This window comes from Corythoichthys intestinalis, chromosome 3 (assembly GCF_030265065.1).
Source record: "Corythoichthys intestinalis isolate RoL2023-P3 chromosome 3, ASM3026506v1, whole genome shotgun sequence".
Classification (NCBI taxonomy): domain Eukaryota; kingdom Metazoa; phylum Chordata; class Actinopteri; order Syngnathiformes; family Syngnathidae; genus Corythoichthys; species Corythoichthys intestinalis.
Window position 1 is genome coordinate 52,796,425 of NC_080397.1, and position 20,863 is coordinate 52,817,287.

At 38.7% G+C, this 20,863-nt stretch overlaps 1 protein-coding gene across 1 annotated transcript in view; it reads right to left on the reverse strand.

Moving 5' to 3' along the window:
• Positions 1-20,863, reverse strand: part of pip5k1bb (phosphatidylinositol-4-phosphate 5-kinase, type I, beta b) — a 100,791-nt gene that overhangs the window by 16,315 nt on the left and 63,613 nt on the right. Inside the window, exons 8-9 of the mRNA XM_057831721.1 lie at positions 1,641-1,837; positions 1,421-1,504 (exon numbers count right to left, since the gene is read on the reverse strand). Of these exons, the coding sequence (XP_057687704.1) occupies positions 1,421-1,504; positions 1,641-1,837 (281 nt within the window). The remainder of the gene's footprint in view (positions 1-1,420; positions 1,505-1,640; positions 1,838-20,863) is intronic.

The following is a 20,863-nucleotide window of genomic DNA, read 5'->3' on the forward strand; positions in this document are numbered from 1 at the left end:
AGCTTTTTTTTTTTTTTTTTTTTTTTTTTTTAAACAATGCTCTGAACAAATGGTTCATACAAATATTGCCACAAAAACGGCTAAATATTAGGGCTGTCAAAATTATCGCGGTAACGGGCGGTAATTAATTTTTAAAAATTCATCACGTTAAAATATTTGACGCAATTAACGCACATGCCCCGCTCAAACAGATTATAATGACAGCACAGTGCGATGTCCACTTGTTACTTGTGTTTTTTGGAGTTTTGTCGCCCTCTGCTGGCGCTTGGGTGCGGCTGATTTTATAGGCTTCAGCACTCATGAGCATTGTGTAATTATTGACATCAACAATGGCGGGCTATTAGTTTATTTTTTGATTGAAAATTTTACAAATTTTATTAAAACGAAAACATTAAGAGGGATTTTAATATAAAATTTCTATAACTTGTACTAACACTTATCTTTTAAGAAGTACAAGTTTTTCTATCCATGGATCGCTTTAACAGAATGTTAATAATGTTAATGCCATCTTGTTGATTTATTGTTATAATAAACAAATACAGTACTTATGTACCGTATGTTGACTGTATATATCCATCTTGTGTCTTATCTTTCCATTCCAACAATAATTTACAGAAAATTATGGCATATTTTATAGATGGTTTGAATTGCGATTAATTACGATTAATTAATTTTTAAGCTGTAATTAACTCGATTAAAAATTTTAATCGTTTGACAGCCCTACTAAATATATATATAAACTAAATTATGAATGCATTAAAAAACATTAGCACAAAAAAACATAGGTTATGTGGGTGTTAACAGGGAGCAGCTGGATTCGGCCATGTTATGTTATGTTATGTTATGAGTTATGTCATATTCACTGTCGCCAGTAGAGGGCAGTGTATCCGCCCAAATCAATAAAACTAAATGCAAACACAAAAAAAAAATTACAACACCACTTTAAACGAATACTCGAAGCAGCAAAATTTATTTCGAATCTTTTTTTCTAATTGAATTACTCGAGTTAATCGATTAATCGTTGCTAAATATACCAATAAACTAAATTACGAATGCATTAAAAAACCATTAGCACAAACAAAAACTTAGCTTATGTGGGTTTTAACAGGGAGCAGCTGATTCGGCCAAGTGGAATGAGTTATGTCATATTCACCAGTAGAAGGCAGTGTATGCACCCAAATCAATAAAACTGAATGCAAACAATTTCAAAACAAATCATTACAACACCACTTTAAATGTATACTCGAAGCAGCAAAATTTAATTTGACTCTTTTTTTTCCCCAAATGAATTACTCGAGTTAATCGATAAATCGTTGCTAAATATACCTATAAACTAAATTACGACTGCATTAAAAAAAAAACATTAGCACAAACAAAAACTTAGCATACGTGGGTCTTAAAAGGGATCTATCTACTGTACCTATATGATTGTAGAATGTCAATGATGCCAAGGAAGATGAGCAGCTTCTCTTCTTTGTGTGTTTTGGCAGGGATGCCACCCATGCTATAGACATAAGGCGTTGTTAAACAATAGTTGTTTCAATATCAGTACAGTGACGGTAAATGACTCTGAAAGTTTGCAAGGTTGGACTACCATTGTATAACTAAGGATTGTGTGTTCTCGATCTGCTTCCACTTACGTATCATCTGTAGTGAGGACTTCAGCCGCCTTGCCGTCCCCTTGGATTGACTCCAAGGCCGTGGAGTAGAGGACCCTCTGGCCCACAGGTCTAGATCGATCGCCCGCTGCCTGTTCCTGCCCTTCTCTTTGGTTCTGGTCCAGAACGTGGACACCCAGCAGCAGGCTGTAGTCCATGATCTTAAAACTCTCCAACACCTACGGAAACGACAAAATGTTGAAATTCATGACACAAATGCATTTTTCCCTATATTTTTCCTGAACACAATGCATCAGCTATATGCTTCATCACCTCAAAGGTCAGTGGAGGAAATTCCTCTTCCAACCGGATTTGAGCAAACTAAACAAGGTGTTTCTCCACAAAGTGTTACACACTAAACGGTGTGTGGAGCCTTTCACCCAGTTCCCGAAGTCTCCCGACATCTAGTCTCCCTATGGCTTGACTTTGAGGAGTTAAAATAGAGCGTTCATTGAGCCAAAAATGAGGTGAAAGGTGGAAGTAGACCAGCAACCTGTGTTATCAGAGACCAAGAAAGTTCTCATCACCAGTGAGGTGGCTGATCCACCTTGTATAAATGACTTTAACTTAATTCACAAATCCGATTTTTTTGTCATGTGTTTTTTTGGCCTCCCAATTCAGACTGCGTTTGTCCATTGAGCCCGTTCAAGTATCATGCATGTGCACTAATTCGCAGTCCGAGATGCGCTCAGCAAAGTGACCCGCATGCGCAGACGAGTCAAAACAAATTTCACATGCTAGCTGTATGTCATTCCTGGGTGATCATATTTTGATTTCCCAAAAGAGGACACAAATAACAGACATTAATAATCCCCGTCTAGTCTTATATTCAAAGTTTATATGAACTGATAGAACGCATACACGAATACACATACGCCTTGACGTGTGTGCGTGAAATGACATGGGTGCGTCAGTTTGCCCCAACTCGGCCATGTAAGCGATCATGAAATATTGCTCATTCGGGGCACAGAATGAAAATCGTAAATTGTCAGGCTTATCCTTTTCATTTTATTTTTTTTATAACTGTGGTCAAGCCCGCTTCGTGCTTAAAAGCAGAGTTCATGCTAGAAGCTAATGCACAGCTACATCGCTGCAGTCGTTTTTTTTTGTTTTTTTTTTTCTCCAACTTTATTAACAACAAATACTGCCGTCCTGCCTGCCGCTTTCGCTCTTTGCTGACGTCATTGCGTCACAAATAACAGACAATAAATAATCCCCGTTTAGGCTTATATTCAAAGCTTAAATGGATCGATCGCATGTTCAACGCACAGCTGCACCGCTACCATAGCGCGCCGTCTCTCTCCCTCTTTGATGACGTAATGGCGTACCGCAAGCAACAAGTCACTTCCGCTCATTAACATTCATGAAATTAGCTACTGTTGCTAAGTAGGGACAAGCCACCGTTTGTCCCTAATAGGAAATGAATGGAAATCGTGTACGAAGGAGATGTTTACAGAGCCAAACCTACCAATTCCCTCCGAAAATGATGTGCCTGGTGCCAAATTCACTGGCAAAGACGTGGAAGAACATAAAAATGTTCAGTTAAAGAGATGGCTTGAGTGTCGAAGGCTGAAAAAGACGAAAAAAAACGAGCCGACCTATGCATAGCCTTAGCTTTTTTATCGACGCAACTGACAATGACATTCTCCTGTTTCAACAAGCTTTACCATCAGCCCTGTCTTTCTTATATATCCTCTGGTTGTCCTACGTCTCTGACCGTTCTTGGGGGTAATTTAGTTAGCTTTGTGTAGCGATCGCAAATGCTACTCAGTGACAGCCAATGAACACTTTTAATTTTCTCATTGATAACAAATCTTAATTCTATCATTTATTTACACTTCCCCCTTACTAAAGTTGTGTTTTATATATATAACAGAAACGGTAACAGTGGCAGTCAGATACCATCGTAATTCTTTTCAGGTCATTCATTGTCAGACAGAAGCAGTACGGCACAACGTTGCGCTAAAAAAATAAGTTAAAAATATAAAAATGGCTTACCTCTTTGTCCTCTGAAAGACCATGCCAACCCAACATAATGTTTACTGCATATGAAATGTGAATGGATTCACCGAGCTAGTGTTAAAGTCCGCGCAAGTTGATTTGGTCTTCACATTTTTCCTCCTTCCTTTCCGGAAATGTATGAAGAAAACATCCTTCATGTGTCGTAATGTCTAGAGTCGTTTCTACAAGTTCCAAAAAAGCAATGCATGATCGACATGTTCGTTTTTGAAAGATTACCGGCGGAAAGTAGCACAAATTACGTTGTTTCTATGCGAGGGCGGGTCTATAATGTCCCACTTCAGCTTTACTTCCACTTTACGATGCGACGTCACGGTCTAAAAATAGCATGTGTGCGGTACGCCATTGCTGCATGAATTCCGATTTGGGAGACTTGCCAGTTCAAACCGCATGCGACGTTCTGGAAAAATGTGGCCCAGATCGGATTTAAACCACATACGAAAGTGACCCAGATCGGATTTGAAATGGTCCACTTCTATGCGACTTGTCCCGATCAGACCGTCAAGTTAATGCCTCACTTGAGTCAGAAAAACACGAAAAAATCGGATTTGTGCATTAAGACCTGTAGTATGAACGTAGCCCATGTGAAAGACGGTTTCTCAAAGTATTTAAGTATGAAAATCGCATTAACGTTCCGAATTTTTGACATTAGGCTTAAATTTCCATTTATCGGGGGTTTAATTAGCCACTTCAGTTTTGTTTCAACAAATTCCGTGCAGATTGTTAGTAATTTGTTAGTTGCAGAACTCCGGAGTGGCTAAGCTAGCGCGAGTCAATGGTGCACCGACTGATTAAACCACCGCGAACTCGAACTATTGTCAAAAATTCTAAACTTCCCCTTTACTGACAATAATCACAATTTGAAATATTTAATGACACACAATAGGTCAGGAATGTGCATCGATTGGATTTCAGTATCATCACACCCTATTCAACCTCTACACAAATTACGTGCCTACTACAAAATCCCGCAAATTCATCTATGCAGACGATATCAGTTTGGCATTCCAAGCACCTTTGACCCACTGGAACAGGTGCTCACAGAAGATCTTGCTAAACTGAACCAGTTCTGCATAACCTGGCACCTAAAATCAAGCCCAGCATAGACCGTCTTCAGTGTACTCCATCTCCACAATGCAAAATCTGCCTTTTCAACGGACTCAAGCTTAAGCATGCCTCAAATCCAAGCTACCTTGGAGTGACCCTTGACAGGACTCTATCCTTCAGGAAACATCTAAAGGTGACGGCTGCTAAGGTCAAGAAACAACCTGCCCTACAAGCTCGCTTGTGCACCTCAGCAGTCACCCTGCCGTGCTCTTTAGCAGAATATTGTGCTCCTGTCTGTCCTAGGTCATCCTACACATACTACGTAGACATCCAGCTCAACACAACCATGAGAATCATAACTAGGACAATCTGCTTGACACCACTCCCCTGGCTCCCGGTCCTTCTAACATAGCCCCTCCCCCAAACATCTGGCGAGCAGCACTAACTCAAAGGATGCTTAAAGAAAAAAACAGACTCTCCTCAGCTACCAATCCTTGAAGACATCCACAGCCCACCCACTGCTCGAATCTAGACATTTGCCAATCACCGGTTTCAAGGTATACCGTGGTATAAAAACGTCACGGTTTCAAAACTGCAAAAATTTTCCATCATACCATCCCGAAGGTATTAGCTATTTTTTATGTCCCAATGCATAGAGAAATCCCTCGCTTGCAGCTACATGGCTCAACTCTCCCCCACCGGTTGTTGCTCAGTGTCAGTGAGTTAGCTGTGCTACATGATGGCTGGAGGAGGTGGAACTCCTAAACTTTTTCGTCCATCGAAGAAAACGAAATGGCTGGTATGGGATTACTTCAGCTACAGAAAAGTTACAGATGACCGCGGCTTTGAGGAGGAGGGTCAACCGACATGTAAAACATGTTTGCGGAGAGTGGCTGAGGCAGTACCTCCAATATGATTTTGCATTTATCCGAAATTTAAGGGTTGTAAAAATGTCATGAACGTTTTCCACCAGCTACGAGAGTTAACTCCAGCGTGTTTAGTGTGTCTAGCGGTGGTAAAACGCTGTGTTTTTTTTCTCTCTGACAACTGTCTGTTTTGAGAAAGAATGTGTGCATAATATAAACATGATACGAGTCATACACATGGCTTTTTATGGAAAATAATTCAATTATTTTTGTTTTGATGGTAATAATGTTGAGCTGTGGGGCTGCATTTATTTTATTTAGAGTATTTCACTTATTTTTTGTTATTTATTTTAAAATTTATTTTAACATTATACTGATGTTCCAATTTGCCAACATGTTTTGACAAATAAAAATCCTGTTCAATGGAAAAAAGGTTGGTTTTTTTCACCCAGATATCTCAAAGTAACACATTTTAGAGCTGTAATTGCATCAACTGTATCATTTACTGCAGGGGTCCCCAACCTATTCCACTAAGGCACACTGTGGGTGCAGGATTTCATTCTTACCAAACAAGATGACAACACTTTTTCCCCAATCTGGTGTTTTACAAGTGCAATCAGTTGATTGCAGTCAGGTGTGGCTTGTTTTAGCAGAAGCCTCATTGGTTCAACTGTCTCTGCTGGATCGGCTGGAACAAAAACCAGGACCCACAGTGTGCCTTGAGGACTGGGTTGAAAACCCCTGATTTACTGAAAGCTCAACAAATACACTAGATGGCAATATTTAGTCACAATATCCAAAGTCACATTTATCCTTTAAGAATTACAAGTCTTTCTATCCGTGGATCCCTCTCACAGAAAGAATGTTAATAATGTAAATGCCATCTTGAGGATTTATTGTCATAATAAACAAATACAGTAGTTATGTACTGTATGTTGAATGTATATATTCGTCCGAGTTTTATTCATTTTTTTCTTAATGCATTGCCAAAATGTATATGATCGGGAAAAATTATCGACATGATTGGAATCGGATCGGGAAATATCGGGATCGGCAGATACTCAAACTAAAACGATCGGGATCGGATCGGGAGCAAAAAAACATGATCGGAACAATCCTTCTTAAGATTATCACACCTTCAGAATCTCATACCGGCACATGCCTACCTTTCATGCAGCAAACAAGGAGACAACTGCTTGGCTTTAGGAACTTCGTATTCGCGAAATAAAAATTATTATCACTTCTGTGTTAACAAAAACAACAACAACAACAAAAAACTCGTTTTCTGAGCAAAACAAAAGCGCAAAGGCCAGCCATTTTCAGATTATAATATATTCTGTGGCTTCTTGATGTTAATTTATATCATAATAAGGGCACTAATTAATGCAAATTCGGCTGGAGAACTTGTGAGGTTGTTTTCTGAAATCATTAAGTCCAGAACAGAAGGCCCAGTTGTAGTGCTCATGTCGATGCAGACGTCACTGTGGATTTGTTAATAGTCACGTGCACGTGTTGGCATGCAGACACGAAATACAGCAAATGATTTAAAACAAACACTGGGGCTTTTATCAAAGCTTTGAAGTTTTCCACAACAAAGATTTGCATCCCTTCGCTCCAAGCCTACTCAAAATGAAACCAGGCTGGAAACACACACACATACATACACATACTGGACACACTGGTCTGCCTACGAAAGGGCATCGCTTTGCCCCGGTCTTGCTTTTCCCAGGCCCACAATCAAGTTGGAATGGAAGAAAGAAAACTTCTGTGCTTGTCAAGTTGTGTTTGCCAGGCTTCTTAATAAATGATGTTTATGTGTGAGGGACAGAGTAAAAAAAAAAAATGCAATTTTAGATTTTGGGAAAAAACCTATGACTTTAATGATGCCGCACCAGAGTGCCTTGGCAAAATATTGTGCCATGAGAAATCATAAGAGATGCCATGGAGAATGACCCAATTTTACTTTATCTGTCAGAGAATTACTAATTACACTGGGGAACAGTTAGGAAAAATAGAACAGAACAATTGAATGCTCTTCTGCTAAATGGCAGAAAGTAAGATAAAACCTGTGTATTCACCGTTTGTCTATAATACAAGAACATAAGTGAAGCCTCCATTGTTTTTTTTTTTTTGTGTAAAATTAAATTGTTTAATATTTAAAATTAAATTTGACCTTTAAACAGCTTCATAAGAATGACGTGGGCTTACTTATTTTAAAGTTTATAAGTTTATCATTGTTTACATCGTCACAGCAACGACAGATCACCATAATTTTTGGTCTAAAAGATACAAAAATATTTACTATATTAAATCTTTACATATTGCTAGGGAAATTTCATATTCATTAATCTAAATTTCAAAAAGTAAATCCGAACTTGAACATTTTTTGGGTTGAATTTGACTCATATTTCACATCACTTAATATGCTACAAAATAATAAATGCAAGTTTACTCTTGAAGCTAATGCAAAATTATTTAGCTCATAATATATTGTTTCCTCTTGAATTATTGTTGGTTTTGTTTTTGTATGTCTTACGATGTAAACGTGTTGAAAAGGTTATATTCTAAGTGAACTAGTTGCTTTGTATTATTGTTTGTTTATGTTTTGTATTGTTCAATTAAAAAAAAAAAAAAAAAAATTGGAGTCAATAATAATGATGGACAAGTCTGGAAACCTCTCAGGTTGTTTTAATAATTGCAGAGTTCATTGGCTCATGTGGCAAAATGGTTATTTCCCAACATGAAGGAAATCGGTAGGGCTTCGATCCTGAGCCCCTGTGACTAGTCCTGACAAACGCGATAATCGATAGTATCATTGATTTTATTTTCCTGCTAGCATATTAAAACATAAAAATGAATAAACGCAGAAACACTTTGAGGCAATATTCCCTCTATTTTTTCATGTGTTTGGGCAGACAAACATGCTCTCTGAGCACACTGAGGAACACTGTGAGCAACATTAGATGTGTATGCTGTGGCCACACGCCAGTATCACAACTGTTCCAAACCTTGGATCATTGTAAGTTAAGTAGTTTATTAAAAGAATGAAATTACAGGAGCAATTTCATTAGTTTACTTTGAATATAACTGATTTGGCCAACTTAAAAAAAAAAAAAAAAAAAATCTCGTTGTTCATGAGACTATACTATTTTATATGTTTGAGTCTGGCTTTAACTATAGGAAAATTCCTGCTTTGGCCAGGGTAAGGTCAAGTTGTGCCATGGAGTGAGTTGATGAAAAAACAATGAACAACCACAGTGGTTCCTGGCTGTCTCTTACACAAATGTAGTTTCAAATCTTTTGAAAAGGAGTAAATCTCCTGCTCAGTAACCAGCTGCATCTATCACAACATTGTGCGTCTGTGCGTCCGTTAACGGTGTCCGGGCGGCACCCCCAGCGCCCCCAAATAATTTTCTCTTTGGATCTACATAATTCATGTAGGTCACCCTTTTTGACTTCTCAATGGCAAATTTCGGCAAAAGGTGAGAGATTTTCATGCCTGATTCATTCTTTTCTTCCAAACTGCTTGTTGTCTAAAAAAAACTGTACTGTTTAATAGGGGTGTGACAAAATATCGAAATGGTGATATATCGTGATACTTTGTATCCCAAAAGGTTATCGATATGCTCCTGCCAAGAATCGAGATATCGCTTTAAAATGGTGTCAATGTCTAAAAATAAATAAATAAATAAACCAACAAGTTGCTACCAAAATATTCCACCATAATAGTGTCTCAGTTAACTCTAAGGCTGCATTGACGGTGCTCGACGTCCAATCCATTTAGACTAGAAACGTTCGTTCATTCGAAACCAGAGCATTTACAGTCATTCTGTCCGATTTTCAGGGCATTTACAGGTCACTTGTTGTTCATTTTAGGGCATTTACAGGTCATTTCCTGTTGAGTTTGAGTCACTGTCTATTCATTTGGGTGATTCCCAGGTCAGTTCCTGTTCTGTAACTCAAAATAAACAGGAAGTGACCCATAAAATACCCCAAAATCAACAGGAAGTAACTGAAAATTAACAGGTAAATTACCTTAAATGGCCCAAAATTACCTCATTGCCTGGCATTGGCTGCCACTACCAGCCATAGACGTTCAATCCGTTTGAAGTGGGAGGGATGGCATTTCGTTCGTCATTCGTTCATTCGCTGCCACCCTCCCAGTTCAAATGGATTGGACGTCTACTAGTGATAAAATCAATCCAATTCACAGCAGAAGCTTGTATATTCTGTTTATTAGTTGTTTGTAGAATATCCTAGAATGATTTTCCGACCAATGTATCGCCATATCGTCAGATCATCGTTATCGTGAGCTTTGTATCGCAAATCGTATCGTATCGTGAGGTACCAAGAGGTTCCCACTCCTACTGTTTAACACCAAAGACTAGTGAGTTATCACAATTTTAAGTCCAGATTTTGATATGGCGGAAAACACTCAGGTGACTTGAAGTTCCGCTCTTAAACCCTCAATTTGGCCAACTTTCAAAATTGTCCGAAATGCATGTGTGATACATCATTGGAAAGCTTAAAATCTCAATTTTCTGGGGGAAGAAACATTTTGAACAGGAAGGCATTAAAAAAAAAAAAATTCAAACAGCAAAACCTTAATTAGAGGCAAGAACACGCGAGAGCAGAATTAAAGACGCCACGATTTTAACGAGATATTATCGCATACTTACCTTGTTTCGATCCAAAAACTCCATGTAGGATGTATCACCGAGTGTCAAGACACAGCTGTGAATGGCCACAGCCGGATTTTTTAATTTTATTTTATGGGTGAAACATGGTGATATAATAAGGGTCGCGATGCAGAAATCGCAGACAACAAGGAGTGGTTGAGATTTTCTTTTTCATATAGTTACCATTTTAAACGTTATTTTTCATTTTTTTTTTGTTTTTGTTTGGATCGATTATTTATCATCTAACATATCGGGGAAAATGCGATAGTAAAAAAAAAAAAAAAAAAAACAATTACGCGATAGTTATGAGGTAGATATCCGTGACTTTTTTACAGACGCCTAGTTTTTCATTGTGACGTAGTTCTTTTAAAAGTTTAAAATATGCTGAATAGTGAATAATTTTTTAAAGTCATTTTTTTCTTTTTTAAACTAAAATTTAGACATCAATTAATGATTCTAAGTGAAAAATGACAGACATTTTGAATAATAAATATAATTACTTACCATCTTTTTATGGCTAGGTTGAAACAAAAGCGGTTGCGCGACGTCTATAAATGGGGTTATCAGGGTAAAACGTAAAAATTAAAAATAGTTCGGCGGTTTAGTGCACCATGAATCTGCTATGGCAGCATATAGACATATTGTTCTATCAAGCACAACAGTTCTTTTGGCTTAAAATACAGCAGTTTATTTTAAAGAGGGGTGCAAGAGCAGAAACTGCTTTTTCAGTCTTGTCTGTGTTTTCCGCCACATACAAATGACTACAGTCAAACAATATCTACAGCCATGCATTTTTAGTTATCATTATCACATGATAGGGATTTCTTTGTGTCAATCGGAAACCATCAGTCAGAACGAACCAAATTCACGTGTGGAGTGCCTCAAGGGTCAATTCTTGGACCACTCTTATTTAACATCTATATGCTTCCCTTAGCTCAGATAATGGAATAGTATGACATCTCCTATCACGCCTATGCAGATGACACACAACTGTACATTTCTGTGTCCCCACATGATTATAGTCCCTTAGTCTCCCTCAGTAAATGCATTCAACAAATCAATGAATGGATGTGCCAGAATTTTCTCCAGTTAAATGTGGAGAAGACAGAGGTGATCATTTTGGGGCCAAAAAAGGAAAGGTCAAAGATAAGCAGGCAACTTAGCACAATGTCACTTACAGCTACAAATCAAGTCAGAAACCTTGGCGTAATTATTGACTCAGACCTAAAATTGGATAGCCATCTAAAGTCCGTTAGTAAATCTGCTTATTATCACCTAAGAAATATAACCAGAATTAAGGGGCTTCTGACTCAACAAGACATGGAAAAACTTATGCATGCATTCATTTTCAGCAGATTGGACTATTGCAACGGTATATTTACAGGTCTTGATAAAGAATCAGTCAGGAAGCTGCAGCTAGTACAGAATGCTGCAGCCAGAGTCCTCACAAATACAAGGAAACTGGACCACATTACACCGGTTTTGAAATCGCTACACTGGCTTCCAGTGAGTCAAAGGATAGACTATAAAATGCTACTGCTCGTCTACAAAACACTTAATGGCCTTGGACCAAAATACATGTTTGATTTGTTAGATTTCTATGAGACATCTAGACCCCTAAGGTCGTCTGGAACCGGTCTCCTGCATGTTCCAAGAACAAGAACCAAGCAGGGTTAGGCAGCATTTAGTTATTATTAGTGTTGCACCGATACCATTTTTTGGCCCCGATACCGATACCTGGCTGTGCAGTATCGGCCGATACCATACCGATACCACCCCGTTTATATATATATATATTTTTTTTTTTTCCCCCTCCCCAAAGAGCTACATAATTGGATGTGAAATCATTGCTATCAAGGCTTTGTCAGGCTGTTGTTTACCTTTGCAAAATAGGAAAAGGATTTGTATAAAGTATAATACTAGCCCAACAGTAAGAAAGTAAAAATAAGTTCATAATAATAAACTCTGAATGAACTGAGTAAACTTTTTTAAACTTCTCAAAGGCCAAACAGTGCAACTTTCATGAAATTATTGTCACATTCTGCTGCTGGTTAGATTGTGTTTTGTTGCTGGGCTGTTAGTGGGGGCATTCCTGACGTCGCACCTGAATCCAATGCAGGCTCATCAACGCAGCATTTAAGCACGGGTGAGCTCAGAGAAGGCTGCCGAGATATTTGCTTTACTGATCGCCATTTGACATCTCGCACTATAGTCTCGCTACATTTGCTTGTTACGCCCCTGCATTGGTTTTTTTCTGTTAGTGTGCTGCAATCGTTTGTAACCTCTACCCTGTGCAGGTATTTGAGTGTTTTTATTTTGACTTTTTGGCTCGCTGCCTATCGTCTTAGTCAACCTTCGAGTTTGTAGTATTGAGCTCCGTCGACCTGCTGTCACGGACTCCTTTTGTTATTTCTACTATCCCGCGATCGTGTGTTATTTTTTTGTTTGCAATCATTAAACCCTTGTACCTATCCCCCGCTTGTTGCCCGCTTCGAGGTCCAACCTTGTTTCCGTATTTGCGGACGCTAACAATTCTAAGTAATAATAATTGACCACAGCATCCCGTCTCTCTATTAGCCTCCTTTTTTCGGGAGGGGGGAGGGGGAAGTCCCTTTTTTCTATTTCTGAAAGGTGGCAACCCTACTTTGGAAACAGTTCCCAAATTACTGCAGCATTTCTTTAACCCTTTAACACCGAACGTGTCGGCAGCGACGCGTTTACGCATGTCGCCTTTGAAGCTTCGTCACTCTGTAATTACGTCACCCACGTGCTGCTGGTTGGTCTCATTTGAAAGTACGGAAGTTGATGTCCACGCCAGTTTTTATTTGAAGTCAATCGACCAAGAAAAACGGGAGATAATGTCATTTGAGTTTGATAGTTTTATTGCACTCATAATTATGCATTAAAACGCTTTATTGACCATGTATCTATTTCCATATTTCCATCATTTCTTGTCCTTTTTCAAAACCGAAAGCAGCACAAAAGACTACATATATCCCAAGAGCCGTTGTGATTTATCAAGCTTCAAAACGTTTGGTCGAGCATGTTTGGTTGTCAATGGGACATCAACATTACAAATTTTGAAAAAATATTTTGGGATTTTTTTAGTCTTTTTGGGTCCAAAATGTGGATTATAATTGGTCAGTGAAGAAAACAACAGTTTGGACATGAAGTTCAAGCTGTCCTTAAAAAAGGGACCCAACTTGGCCATTGTGAAAATTTTTTTCTTTGAAATATAAAGGCAACATCAAATGCATGCAAATTCGGCCAAAATAGGCTTAGGTGTTAAAGGGTTAAGTAAAAGACAAAGTAAAGTTGACGTAGTGAACTGACCAGATATTGTTGCACCGGTCCAGCGCCCTTCCATAGCAGTCCTGCTCTTGCAGGCTCAAACTCGTTGTGTTCGTTCACGCTTCATCTTCAAATGTTTTATCATGTTCGAGGTATTGAAACTGGCCGATTTAACTCCACATCTCGAAACTTTCGGGCCGCAAATCTTGCATGTAGCCATTGATTTTAATTGACGGGATTTCTATTTTGAAATATTTCCCGACCGCCGCTATGTCGGCGCCGCCATGTCGGCCTTGTCATTGGTCAGGAGTGGCTATTGGCCTGTTCTCATTGGTCTGGAGCAGGCCAATAGCGATAGCTGCTTGGTGTTCATGTGTCATCACACAACACGGAGACACAGTGTAGTGAGCGCCAGGAGGAAAAAAAAAAAGGCTGCGGTCAAATAATGGACCGGTAAATGGTATCGGCGCAGTCTTTGTTGGTACTCGCCGATACCGATACCACCATTTCGGCCCGGATCGGCGCCCCCTGCCGATACTAGTATCGTTATCGGTGCATCTTTAGTTATTATGCTCCTCACCTCTGGAACAAGTTACCTGAACGTCTGAAGTATGCACAGACTGTTAGCTCTTTTAAATCAGGGCTAAAAACGCTTTTGTTTAGCACTGCATATGAATTACTGTCTATATATTTCAATCTACTTGCTTTCTATTCCTCTTGTGCTTATCTCCATTGCTTATTTCAATTATTATTAGTAGTAGTACTTTTTGTTTTATTTTCATTTTTTAATTTTTATTCTATTTGTGATTAAATGCGATTTTTATGTATAATTTTATTTCCGATTTTGATTGTCTTGGTTTTTACGTTGTATTGATTTAAATGTGATTTTTATGATCTTCATGTGATGTAAAGCACTTTGAACTGCCTTGTGTTGAATTGTGCTCTATAAATAAATTTGCCTTGCCTTGCCTTATCAAGGGGAAATATTGGAAGGCGTGTGTGTACTCTATCTTGAACAAGTGTGCATTTTCTGTATAAACAAGTGTGCATATCCCCTTTGTACTGTATCAATTTGATATGGCGTACATGAGGCCGGCAGCTCTGAGAGGCTGACTGCAGTTTGTTATTTTCACCTCTTCCTGTTCTTGCCTCCTGAGCGGGAAGCAAAATGCCCTCTAAGCAGAATGTGTGTGTCTATTTCCATGAGTAAGCAGCTCAGGCCGTCAGCCTAGGAGAAGCTGGCCGATCAAAACACAGAGGGGAGGTCAGTGGCCGCCTAGCAACAGGGGGTGAACGGAGTGCAAGAAACGAGGAGGGAGGGGAGACTTGCTTATCTATGAACGTGAATATTACTGATATGTTTGTGCAGGAATGGGATGAACTGAGAGGCGATGAGCTGATATGTCCACCATATTGTAGTTAAACAATATTAACCGGTTTCTGGGTTACTATGCAGCCCTTTGATAGTACTGTAATCCCAAAACAAAATAGTGCATTTATAATCATGCTAAATGTGATTGTACAGCAAGTGACAGGTTTTGTCTCATGACAGTGATAATTGATGAAGAACAAAGTAGATATAATACAGTACATGTTGGAAATATTAATATGTAGTGTTTTCCTTACTGAGACTGAAATGGTTTTGTCAACAAACACGATTATCGCTTTTCAATACATGGTTGAAGTTAACATTATGCATCCGTCTCAAGTACTATTTCACCGAGCTGTTAATTACCTTAAAATATCCAATACAGTCATTTTACCTCTCACGTACCTTTTAGCAGGATCATTTTACGTTTTCGTGTCACAGGGAGGAAAACAGTATCTGATCCGCGAAGGAAAATTCTAGTCTCATTTATTATTTGAGAACACTCAGTCAAGGATATTAAATTCTATGTGCTTCTCTGAGCAAGATCCACATCTATCTGATGAATAATGGATATCTATATTTTTCAGACACTTTCTTGGGATTGTGTATTCATTTGCTCACAGTATTACCACATTCTTATTTGTGGCTACTGACATAAAATGTGCTCCAGAAAACAATGCAATGCAATGTATTCATGCCCATGTGAACTGGCGACACTAACCCACACATGATTTTATTATTAGGATCTGCCTTCCTCCTTCAAATGTTAATAAATCCTTTCATAATTCATCATTCCGTCCATTTCACAATCTCATTTTATTCTTCTTCTGATTGCCTCTAGAATTACTATGTACAACTAGACATGCGCCGATTACTGGTTTCAAGGTATACCGTGGTATGAAAACGTCAAGGTTTCAAAACCGCAAAAAATTTCCGTCTACCATCTCTAAGGTATTAGCTATTTTTTATGTCCCAAAAATGCATGGAGAAATCCCTTGCTTGCAGCTGTAAGGCTCAACCCTCCCCCATCGTTTGTCGCGCAGCGTCAGTGAGTCAGCTGTGCTACACGATGGCTGGAGGAGGCGAAACTCCTGAACTTTTTCCCCATCAAAGAAGACGAAATCGCTGGTATGGGAATACTTTGGCCACAAAAAAAGTTACAGACGGTCGCAGCTTAGTGGAGAAGGGCCAAATATAATTGTGGACGGTGGCTGCTAAGGAGGCAATACCTCACAATATGATTTCGCATTTACAGAAAGGTTGTCATGAACGTTTCCCGCAAGCTTCAAGAGTTAACTCCAGCGTGTTTAGTGGGTCCAGCGGTGGTAAAACATGAAAGAGAGTGTGTGTGTATAATGTAAACATGATATCGTACACTAAGCCTGAACGATAAATGGTTTAATAATCGCCATCGCGATGTGCGCATGCGCAATAGTTCCATAGCAAGGACTATTTTTTTTTTTGGATCCACAAACTTTTGTTCTGCTTCATGCACTCCACACAGCCTCCCTCCCTCACTCTCCCAGCACTTTGTTCCTTAGTCACTGTGGCACTTGCTTATTAAAGTTAACGATGTTGACAGATGGTTGTCTTTGATCTTGCCAGAGAAGCGGACTTCACATGCGCCTCATACGTCAATCATTGTTTAACTTGTTAAATAGTTGCTGAGCAATGAAGCGAATGAGGAATGAATGTATGTGTGTGTGTTGAGACGTTTGAGGCAGCCGTGTGTCGTAGTATTAAACACCAGAAGTGATCTTGAGGAGTTGGTCATTTCTACATGTCACTCCAGGAGTCACAGCCAAGGTAGGTAAACAGAAGCATTTAATAAAGTATATGCATTTTTCTACTACAGCACTTTATTCTGGTTTAAAAATGATTTGGTGGGACAGTAATATTTAAAGCTGATCATAATTATTGCATTTCAAGTGCTTGAAAACCATTTATTAAAAAAAATAAAAAAAAAAAAATATATATATATATATATACATTTCTTTAAATCATACTTTGGGGGGGGGGGGTTGAAAAAACGTGTCTTATATGTATCTCTTTCCAATGCTAAATCTGAATACATACATTGAACACCCCCCCCCCAAAAAAAAAAAAAAAAATGGGGGGGGGGGGGGTGCGCTACTTTGCGGTTTTTCACTTATTACTGCGGGTTCGGGTCCCCGTTAACCACGAAAAATGAGGGATCACTGTACACTTTGGTCACGGTGAATCATCCAAAGTTTTTCCAAACAGCTATTCCAGTCGTCTAGTGAAAATTTATTTTATATATTTTTAATATCGCAGCATAATATCGCGATATATCGCAAACCCCCCCAAAAATCACGACAATAGTTTTTTCCAATATCGTTCAAGCCTATCGTGCTTTTTATGGAAAATAATTATTTAATAAATAATTATTTTTCTGACAATAATGTTGCGCTGTGGATGTGGGTTTAGGCTCACCTAAAGGACTGCATTTACTTTAATTTTATTTAGAACATTTCAGTTATGTTATTTTTTTTTAGCATTCTTTAAAAAAATAGTTAAACTTTTAAAATAACTTTATAGTTATGTTCCAATTTGCTAATGTTTTGAAAAATAAAACTCCTGTTCAATGGAAAAAATTTTTTTTTTTAAAAGCCAGATCTCAAAGTAACACATTTGAGAGCTATAATTGCAATACCATGATGCCGTGATATTTTGTGTTAAGGTTATCATACCGTCAGAATATCATACCAGCACATGCCTATGTATAACTGAATAGTGATGTTAGCAAATATACACTAAATGGGGTTTAGTGTTTCACTCCTCATTGTAGTAATGCTGCAGCATCAGGAGCAACTGGACACTTTGACATGGTCACAGGTAGGCCTGTTGTGAAATCAATTTATCATCAATTATAGAGTAAAATAGCAAAACAGCTCTCTGCTGGAGGTGGGACTAAAACACAGATTACTCCATATATTGGCATCGACCTGGTCCAAGTGGCTACAACGCCAATATTGCCGATACAGATCCTATTTTTATATTTTTAAGGTAGATGGCTCATTGAATTGCTAAATCTCATTTTTCACTACCTCAAAGTAATGTTCCCCCCAATCTCCACGCGAGCGCAATCGCACACTGCTTGCACATACTCAGCGCACATGAAAATCTATGCAGTGTACAAAATATAATTCACCAGAAACATTGTACGGATTCTAGTGCTTTTCATATTGGGCAGCGAAGGGATGTACCAACTACATTGTGTGATTGCGTGTGTGTGTGTGTGTGTGTGAGGGGGGGGGTGTTATGTCATGTCAAGTTGAACTTAAAGAAAACACTGACTAAGCAAAACAGGAGGATGTCATCCTTCCTCAAAACATTGAAAAGAAAAAGAATATGAACAAAGTCAGCATGATGGTTAGTTCAACAGCTATCTCACCTTACTATAGTCACTTGAATTATCATGTAGGCAGAAAAGGTTTGACTTTAAATGTGGAAAGGCATCAGGAGATTTACATCTATTTGCACACTTTTGCAAACAGGAATGAGATTATGTGTTACCTAAGAGCGCAAGGTAAAATCAACATACTTGCAGCATCGAACTGCTCATGAACTAACCGTGACAGTGTCATTCATTTATGTTTGTTGATAATTAACATAAAAGTCCTTCTGCTTAAATCTGATGAAATGTAAGTAAATGGTACAAATTGCGACATTATAGGACAACAGGCTAGAAAATAGGGATGTCCCGATCCAGGTTTTTGCACTTCCGATCCGATACCGATATTGTTTTGCACTTCCGATCCGATACCGATACTGGCCGATACCGATACCGACCTATCTGAGCATGTGTTAAAGTTTAAAGTTATTTAGTCTCCTTACTTAGTTGTCAGACTCATGTTGAAAAAGGTTTTAGTACTCTTGATAACAACTAGCCAGTTGAATTAGGTGAGTTTGAATAACACACAACGGTTGGTAACAAGAAACTGACCTGTTTATTCAGTGGCAAAACCAAAACATTATAAATAACAAACAGAAATGGCATTGTCAGTCAGTAAAACGTGCAAATAATATTGTAAACAGTCTTAAAAAAGCAAAACACACCAACAACCGCAATGGAAAATCCCACAAATCCCCCAAGCTATTAGATGCTTTTAATGTTTTGTGCATTAGTTACAAAAATTGTATAAAAAGCCTCTCAGGTTTAAATAAACGACTATTTCAGTATCAAGTTAACATTTTAAAACAGTAAAAAAAATACTCCAGTCCCCATTCTGTATCAGCAGCTTTAAACTACATTCAATTCATTTAATTTTGCGAATCAACTGTTAAAGTTGTTAAAATTGCTCCTGTTATTCCATAATTTCCCTTCTGTCTACTTTCGACATGTGAAAGTTTTAAAACTGTTTTGAAGGTAGATTCAAGTCAAGATTTTGCCGATTTAGGAGTATTTTAGATAAAAAGTTAATTAGGTTCGCTTGGAAGGTTCACAACAGCCTACCTACTAGGGAAGTCTCCTGCTTTAAGATGGCGGCCGTTTACTAACGCATCTGGTTTTCAATACTTCAATGTTGCTAACGGAGTCGAGTCTGTCGGTTTGCATCTAGTTCTGTATACTGTACATATGATATCTATTATCTCCAGTAAAACGACGTTGACATACTGTAGTTTGTAGCGGGTGTCAGCAGCAGTCAGGTATTCTTGTGTTTTTTATCCAGCGGCATGAGTTGAGCTAAAGTCGTGAGTTGAGCATTGGCATTACCCGGGATTTATGACGAGCATTATGTTTACTTTCGGGACGCAATGCAGTCCCGAAAGTACCGCATTGCACCGAAAGTACCGAAAGTAAATGAGAAACTGACCGCATTGCGTCCCGAAGACAGCGCTGTGTATTAATTCCGCTTTACTTGACATACAGTATTTCAATAATCAGAATTTGGATGTTTGTGAATCGTTCTCAAATCTTCCACGGCCGAATCGCTAAGGATGTAATGACGGCTGGGCATGTTGTACCGTGGTTAAGTGTTGGATGGTGCGTCTTTACTCACGTGAGATAATGGCTCGTCATCCAGAATGAATTTTTCGGCAATGACTCTTGTTATTCCCTGGACTTTGGGACTGTCGAGTGCCAGTTTGTCACACATAGCAAAAGTTTCTGCTAGTGTTAGTTGCGTCGGACCTTTCTTTTTGTCTTCGGTTTTCTTAACATACTCCTCATATTGTTTGTGGTGGTATGTCGCTAAATGCTTGATTAGGTTGGTTGTATTAAAACTTCTTACAGCTTTACCACTCCGCTTGACTCTATTGTGGCATATGTTGCACTCTGCCTCTTCTTGTTTGTCGTCCTTTAAGGGGAAATGATCCCACACAGCTGACATTTTTACCGATGAAGTCTCTCGGTAAATTGGGAGACGGTAGTGTAAATGTAGTGTGTTGAAGGTGTGCCGTAAAATGCGGACCGGATTTTAGGGAAACCGAAGCAAAAAATGGAATGGATTATGTAAATCGGTGCGCTGGAAAAGCCAGACCGGAGTTTAAAAAAAAAAAAAAAACTGGATCGGAAGTCTGGAACGGAATTTTTCCGTGTTCCGATCCGATACCGATGCGCATTTTTTTGCCCATATCGGCGTCCGATCCGATCCAAATATCAGATCGGGACATCTCTACTTGAAACCAGTGTGTAATGTTTCGTGTTGAAATTAAAAATAAAATACATTATACAGTATTTTAACCTTCTGGACTAAGTGCTACATTATTTGTTTTAAATACTAAACTTACTGCAGACTTACTACAGCAAATCTAAATAAAATATTCAAAACCACTTGCCACCTCACAAACACATGGCTTTAAACTGAGTTCCAAGTACCTCATGCTAACAGGATCATGTCTTAATCTCATTCCGTGTTTGCCCAGATGTCATTTCGTGAAACACAGCCACAAGGAGGAAGAGCAAAGAGT